Source organism: Mangifera indica, chromosome 11, assembly GCF_011075055.1.
Source record: "Mangifera indica cultivar Alphonso chromosome 11, CATAS_Mindica_2.1, whole genome shotgun sequence".
In the NCBI taxonomy this organism is placed as follows: Eukaryota; Viridiplantae; Streptophyta; class Magnoliopsida; order Sapindales; family Anacardiaceae; genus Mangifera; species Mangifera indica.
Window position 1 is genome coordinate 9520787 of NC_058147.1, and position 8379 is coordinate 9529165.

The 8379-nt window shown below is 34.0% G+C and overlaps 1 protein-coding gene across 1 annotated transcript; it reads left to right on the top strand.

The window, feature by feature from the left end:
• Positions 1-815: 815 nt before the first annotated feature.
• On the top strand, positions 816-4724 carry LOC123230004 (dihydrolipoyllysine-residue acetyltransferase component 5 of pyruvate dehydrogenase complex, chloroplastic-like). Its single transcript, XM_044656093.1, has 6 exons — positions 816-1872; positions 2524-2715; positions 2817-2904; positions 4061-4131; positions 4223-4306; positions 4411-4724. The coding sequence occupies exons 1-6, from the start codon at positions 988-990 to the stop codon at positions 4513-4515; spliced, it is 1425 nt and encodes a 474-aa protein (XP_044512028.1). The 5' UTR covers positions 816-987; the 3' UTR covers positions 4516-4724.
• Positions 4725-8379: the final 3655 nt, after the last annotated feature.

Sequence of the window (8379 nt, forward strand, 5' to 3'; positions counted from 1 at the left end):
GATGAGTTGTGTGTTTTAGGCCTTTGATTAGAACAGAAGGTTGGGGTTCACTTCCCTTCAGCAAGCCTACTACAGATAATTATATCCCACATGTTTCCTGATTAGCAAGGGTATAGGATAAGAAAGATCTACGGAATTCTGAGAAAAATAATGATCATAATTATCAAGAAGACCAAACTAGTTCTGTCACTGCCACATTGCTAGACCCTTACCAGTCTCTAAGGTGCAAGAACATAATTATCAACATTAGAGTACCAAATTAGCATAGCAGTTGTGGTCAGTCATTTGATTTAGAGTTTCACCTAATTGGTGTGGTCACTTCAATTCCGAAAAGATGATCTGAATTAAGTAAAGTTTCCTCATTACCAACAAAAATAATTCATTCTTTATATCACACTAGGAAGGAAGAAACTTCATATAGATGAGGTAGAGTTCATAATTCATCACTTAAATTGATGGTTTGGTTCGATTAAAATTTATAGTTTAAATTCGTAACTCAATTTAATTCAAAACTGATATTTAAAACCTAAAAAGTCTATTACAAAATGGCTTAATGTTAAGATTATAAGTTATTAAGCATAATCACTGAAAATTGACCGAAATTATCAGAAATATTGAGAGAGCAAGATTTCACATGTTAGAAATGAATTTAAATATATGAATAATTTCTTAAAAATGTAATATATTGATTATATCCTAATAACCTCTGAAAATTTATTTGATTTTGTGTAAGTCCTCTGAATTTGGGTTATTTTATTTGAATAAAATGCCCTAAATTTCAGTACAAAAAAAATAAAAATAAATAATTCATCACAATCACCGGTAAGGTAGTTGAAACCTCCGCCCAATTTCGATACACTCTAGACAAGACATCAATACTCTTCCCTTTCGCTTCTCTTTTTCAAATATAAATCCCCTCACTTTTCTCCATTTCTTTTCTTCTTCTCCAAAACACACTCTTGAACTCGTCGCCCATCTCCAACAATAATGCCAGACCTTCTACAATCCGCATTCCTTCCTTCCACTTCCTCCCCATTTCTTCGCGCAACCTACAGCAGCAGGCGCCTCCTGCAACTGCCTAGACCCACCAGGAAGACTCAAATCTGCGCCAAGATCCGCGAAATCTTCATGCCTGCCCTTAGTTCTACCATGACTGAGGGCAAGATCGTCTCCTGGATTAAGTCCGAAGGGGAAAAACTCTCCAAGGGCGAGAGTGTTGTCGTCGTTGAGTCCGATAAGGCTGACATGGATGTCGAGACGTTTTATGATGGTTTCCTTGCTAAGATTATGGTGGAGGAAGGTGGGGTCGCGGTGGTGGGGTCCGCTATTGCTTTGTTGGCTGAGACAGAGGAGGAAATCGCAGAGGCTCTGGCGAAAGCGGCTTCTACTGGTGGTGGTGGGTCGGCTGAGGCGGCACCGAGTGAGTCAGTGAAAGAGACAAAATCGGAAGTGGAAAAGGTTGTTGAAAAGGTAGGGCCGTCACTGCCAGCGGTGCAGAAGGTGGTGGGGTTGAGTGTGCATCCGGCGTCAGAGGGAGGGAAGAGGATAGTGGCCTCTCCGTATGCGAAGAAGCTGGCGAAGGAGTTGAAGGTTGAGCTGGGGAGAGTGGTGGGGACTGGGCCATTGGGGAGGATTGTGGCTAAGGATGTTGAGGCGGCTGCGGCAGAGGCTACAGCTCCTATGGCTGCTTCTTCTGGTGGGGTGGCAGCTAAGACAATGCCTGCGGCAGCAGGAATTGAGTTGGGAAGTGTGGTGCCATTCACGACAATGCAGGGTGCTGTGAGCAGAAACATGGTGCAGAGTTTGAGTGTTCCTACTTTTAGAGTTGGTTATACTATTACCACTGATGCTCTTGATGCTTTGTATAAGAAGGTAACAATTTTTATGTTCTGTTGTGCTATTGTTGATGAATTGGCATTAGTCAATTGCTATAATTAGTGTTAGGGAAATTTTTTTTTATAAGAAACCTCCTCAAGTTTGAAAAAATAAATTAGACTCTGGATTATAGGAATGTGAATGAAGTTTACTCTTTAGAATGTTTAGAGTAATTTTGTCTGCTGGAGGTTATTTTTGCTCAGAAAATTGTGAATATGTTGAAGTTTTTCTTTTCTTTCCTTTTTGTCTTTTCGTTGAAAGTAAGTTTATGTGTATATGTTTGCATTTTGTTTTGTGACATTATATATGCATCTCTATTAGTTTCTTGCCAACAAGTTTCAGGGATAATTTCTTTTAAGGATTTGGCTTTAAAATATAGATTGACATTGGTTAGAAGACCGATTTCCAAATTGTCTGCCTGTGATTAGACTCTGGATCATAGGGATTTGCAATTCAATCATGAATGTGAATGATGTATAGTCTTTAAGTTTAGTATGTTGTCCTCTGGAGGAATGTTACTTTTTCTCAAAGAACTGCGGTTGTGATTTTTTTTGAGGAATCAGGGCTTTTGTATTGAAAAATTAATTATTATTGCTCATGGTAGATATCTGTTTGGCTCTTAATTATTAAGTGGTTTTACACATGTAGATCAAGTCCAAGGGAGTGACAATGACTGCATTGCTTGCGAAGGCGACGGCACTTGCACTGGCTAAACACCCTGTTGTGAATTCTAGTTGTAGAGATGGTAATAGCTTTACATATAATAGTAGCATCAACATTGCTGTCGCTGTGGCTATAGATGGCGGGTTGATTACGCCAGTGCTTCAGGATGCTGACAAGGTTCTTTTAATTTCCTATTTTTCTGCCTTGTTAGTGTTTCTTTTACTTTCACTCCTGTCCTGGAAAGATTTTGCATCTAAATCTCCTTATATATCTTTTAGGCCGACATCTACACATTGTCAAGAAAATGGAAAGAGTTAGTTGATAAAGCTCGTGCCAAGCAGCTGCAACCTCATGAATACAATACAGGTACATAAATCAATTCCTTTTGGAGTATGACTTTGGAAAAATTTTTTCATGTGGAGTCTTTGTATTTATAATTATGCCATTGAATTCATGACAATATTTCCCTTTTCAAGATTCGATAAACTTTTATTTCTAAATATTAAATGTGTAGAAAAATAGTTGTACACCAGGTATTATATTTTGCGTAAAGTTCAACCAACAATAATCAAATGTACTGGATCTTGTTTGGGCTAAGGTAGATATATCCTTGTCCAGAGCATCCAATTTAAGTATAGTAATGATCAATGAGTTATAATAGGAGCTTCTTCAACACAAAATCCCCTGTTAATTTATTGCATTTTCCAATAAACAGAAATGATTTATTGTTACTCAATGTTTCTTTTAACCCATGAATTATAATGTATGTTTTGTTAGTTCTGATAGATATAAAGCTACCTGAAAAACTGGCATCATGTGATAGAAATTTGTATGATGTTGTAGTTGTAAACATTGAATGTTGAAATTGTATTTTATTCCTTTGTTCCTAGAAGGGGCCTGATGGATTAGGAATTGTGTTTAAGTTGATTATAGTCAGCAATGCTGAGGTAATTTGTAGATTTATTGTGCCTTTATTCGCTTTTCAATGAATTTGCTGTTAGACATGGCCTCTTCCATTGAACAGCAAAGACTCATCTCTGCTCTTCTGCTCTTTTGGAATTCTTTGTTGCTCCATGTTTTAATTGGTATTTGTTCCAAGATCTCTGCGTTGCCTATTCCAATTTGTTAGTATAATTGTTTGGATGTTATATATCCCACAACTGAATTGATTGTAGTCCTTTTTTATGCTACAAGCTAAGACAGAAGTTAGCCTTGGGATTAAATTATTTGGTGATTGGACAATTTTGTCTGGCTCTGGTGCAATAGGTCTATTCCTTCATAGCGGTTCTTCAACTTATTATAAACGAAAATACTGCTTTCTTTTGTACTTGCTTCCTGAGATGTACTTAGATCATGTTAGTTCAGAGTTTGGTACCAATAAGTTGTCCACTGTTTTAATTTCATAATTTTTTTACTTCCATGAACCACCCTTCTTTGCGGTCAACCTGAAATGAAATTAGGCTAGGCCTACGCATTTCACCTGAGTAAATCTGCTCATCATTTCTATTGGCTTTCTTTATAGGAACTTTCACTCTTTCTAACCTTGGAATGTTTGGCGTGGACCGTTTTGATGCCATTCTACCACCTGGAACAGTAAGTCTTCTATGCAAGTATGTGACGGAAGGTAAATTTTCATACGGATTGACTTACATGGCAATGAATATTCTGGAAATTCTTTATGCAGGGCGCAATAATGGCCGTTGGGGCATCTGAGCCCACGGTTGTTGCAACCAAGGATGGTCGGATAGGAATGAAGAACCAGATGCAGGTAACGAATATTTTTGTCGTGATGTTTCTGAAATGTTTATTTCTTGATTTCCTGTTTAGAATTAGTACAGAGATTCTTACTATGCAAACTTGCAATATTCACAGGTAAATGTTACAGCTGATCATCGTGTAATATATGGTGCTGATCTAGCTCAATTCTTGCAAACCCTGGCAAAAATTATCGAGGATCCCAAAGATCTTACATTCTAGTCAAGCATCTCCATCATCAATTGAGTTCTTCGCTTTTCTAATTCTCGGATATCTTCATTGTATGTTCATTTTCTCCGGTCATCAATACGTAATCTTAATGGTGTAGAATCATATATGCTGAAAATTGTGGGATCTAATCACGTGTCCAAAGTCCCAAAAAAAACAGGAGCAGATAGATTTTGAAGTGCCATGTTTATTTCCCATCTTAATTGATTGGAAGTGTTGAAATTTTTTTTTAAGAAAGTTTGGTGGCATAAGTCTTGGGTATGCTCATCTTCAGCATAAATAGATTTTGGCTTTATTGTTCATCTAGGTTATAGGCGTCGCCGGCTTCGGTGTGGCCCACCGGGGTCTTGATTGCTGGAGAGAAGCCTCAAAACAAGAGAGCAACCACCAAACATATAGTGAAAAGAGAAAGTTGAGGGTTAAGGGTTGTGTTGAGCCCAAGACTCGTACAGTTGTGGACTTTGGGGCCGGAGTCATCACAGAAAAAACATAAGGCTCATGGCATGACCCTATGTACATAGGGTTAAGTCAATATGCAGGGTTGACCTTCTTAAACAAAATTTTTAATTTTTCATAAAATATTTAAGTATAAATCATTTTCCAATCACTAAAATTGAGAACAGTATCAAACATTTTATTAATAATCTTTCACTTGTGACAAAGGAATATCATGGTAACATAATAAAAAATATTATAACATATTACAAAAAAATTCATTTATATAATGTAAAATTACAAATATAAATATGATATATATATTATCAATCTATTCGTCTTTAATGTTCAGATTCTTAAATTCTTCGACTAAATCTTCTACGACCCGATTCTATAATTTGAAATCAGCTTTGACTCAATTTTTTATACATATGATCGCTTAGATCATATTTGGATGTAAATTGATCATCTATCATCTAACACGTTGTTGACTCAAGGAGTCATTATGCTCTTATTTTGATGATAACAAACTAATATGTCTGTAAGCATATTGATTAATGATTTTACTTGAGTGTGAGTTTAGATTGCAAAAATTTATTTAATGGACTTGAAGGAGTTTCAAGATGAAAATGAAGACAAGGCTTAAGTGAAGAATTCTTGAAGATTTGAAGTAAAACTCAAGTTTAAGTAGATATATTTGTAATTTGGAGCATTCGTTTTGATTAAAATATTTATTTGCATGTGATAGTTCACTTGAAAACTTATTCTCATATCTTTCACAATTTGGGTTAAAATGTTGTTTTTCAAACTTATTGGGTTAAGCCAATTTTTTCACTAAAGTTTATTAATTCATTTAATATGATGAAGTTTTGTGAACTACATTTTCATATCTTAAAGTTGGTTTTGAAAGAATTTTTAAAAAGGGTTAAATTGTCACTTTTCAAAGTTTTAGGGGTCAAATTGTAATTTTTAAAAATTTAAGAGGGTAAAATATAATAAAATTTGATTGACCAAATTTGACCAATCAAATTCTTCGATGGCAGCTTTTGAATTATCCAGAAGCCATGCATTTTGGCTTTCAGAAATTCGTTTGATCAAATTAAATCCGGTCGACCGAATTTTGGTTTGAACTTTCTAACGGCTAGTGCCACGTAGGCACCACGAGAGTGCCACATCACATCTAATTGATTGAATTACATCCGATCGATCGAATTTTATGTTTTCTAGAAAATTAAAACAGCTAGTCTTGTGCACAATGGTAACTTTTCTCATTTTCCCCAATATAAACCCAATCAAATTCATTCGAAAAGAATTTTTGCCACCAAGAACTTTCACATATTTGAGAGCAAATTAGTTTTGAGCTATTTACTTACAAATTATCTTCTCTAATCAAAACTCTTGCTCATACACTTTGTAATTTCATTTGCATTGGGTTGTACTAAGCTTAAACTTTCATATACAATCTTTGAGAGAGATCATATTTCGATTTCATACTAAAATTCGTACTATAAAAGAGTGAGGTTCGCTCTTGGAGAGATTAGAAAATTTCTAGTGAAATAAATTGAACTTTAACATTTGTAAAGGTTAATAGCACCTTGGAAGCTATTTTGTTATGAAGAAAAGCTTGGTTGAGTTTTTGGTCAACCAAGGATTAGTGGAATACTCCAAGGGAGAAAGCTTGAAGGAGTGGACATAGGCCGGATTGAGCCAAATCATTATATATCGCGTGTTTGATTTTTTCTTCCCTTAAACTCATATTTTATGTTATGTTATTTTGATTGAATTGATTATTTGAAATATTTTTGTTATTCTCCTAAATTGGATTAAAAATAGACAATATTCATTGATTTGAATAAATTGTTTTAATTTTCTAATTTGGTAAAGATTGTTTTAAATTACCTAATTCACCCTCCCCTTAGGTCATTCGATCTTTCACACTCATCCAACTATACTAAAAATGGATTTCAATGCTATAATCGATATCAAAAAGGTTAGTAAATCTCAGGGCACAAGAACAAATGTAACACCTGGATTCAAGTATGTCAGTAAACTCTACTTCCAAAATTACCCTTAGAGTTGATTTTATAACTTGTTGTTTAAAGAAATTGTAAAAGAATTATAAAAAACTACTAAATGAGCAATAATTTTCAAAAGAGGTAAAATGGTCATTTTAGAAGGATTTAAGAGACAAAGTGGGAATGTAAATTGAATGACACACTTGAAATTATATCATGGTGCTAAGGGTTTTTGGTAATTGGCTAAGGATAAAATAGTCATTTTTGGAAAAGATTAAGAGTAAATTAGTCCAAAATACTTATACAACCATCCAACTATTCATTTTCTTCTTCCTTGGTCGAGAATCTCCATAATTTTACTAAAGCTTTTTCTTCAAGCAAAAATTTATCAAAAGACCTAGTTAAACCATCTAATTTCCAGAGTCTCTACTTATAAAAAGTGTAGATTTATCAATTCTAGTAAGTTCTAAAATAAAAAATTTAATTTTTAAGAGATGTGAAGTTTAGAGTTTTGATGGATGATTATGTTTTTGGTTGATTAAGGTTGCTAGGAAGAAGAAAAGAAGGAGGATAGACTTAAATCACCTAATTAGCAAAGAAAATGTAAGAATTTCATACTTTACATACTTGAAGTAATTTGAGTTAGGTTATTTAAATAACCTTTACTTGTATAAGTGTGTAGAGTATTAGAATTAAGGTGATTTATGCTTAAAAGAATAAAGAAATTCATTAAAACTTATGATGTAATTTTTGGTCATAAAGGTATTTTAGACATTTCATATTTCTAGGGTTAGCTTAGTGGATTTTGTATGTTGAATATGTTATAAATGATGAATTGATGAAAGAATTTGCACTAAGGGTAAGCATGTAATTTTTGACCATAAGGGTAAAAGTGTCATTGAATGTGATGCAGGTTAATTTTTGTTTAATTATGTGCATGATATGTGGAATAACCCTTATATTAAGTCTATATTGTATATTTTGAAATTAATTTGATGCACAAGATATATATAAATGCATGAGAAAATAATATTGTGTTTGATAAGGAGTGAAAAAAATAAGGAAAAACAATGAATGGACATATTTCATCTAATGATTATACATGTATACATAAGAAATCATAACATATGCATAATTTTAGAAAAATAAAGAAAGAGGAAAAACATTTTCTAAGTTATGCATGTTTTCAGAAAATAGAAAACAAGTGTTTTTGGTTTTATAATGACTCATATGATACAAAAAAATAGAAAGCATGCTTAAAATCCTTACACACGAACTGTACTGTGTGGACAACAAAGAAATATATCAGTTGTACTGTGTGGACGGTAAAGAAAAAAAATATGTGTGTAAGTGAGGATTGTACCTTGTATGATGACTGCAAGTACTATCTTATGTAGTCTAGACCGAT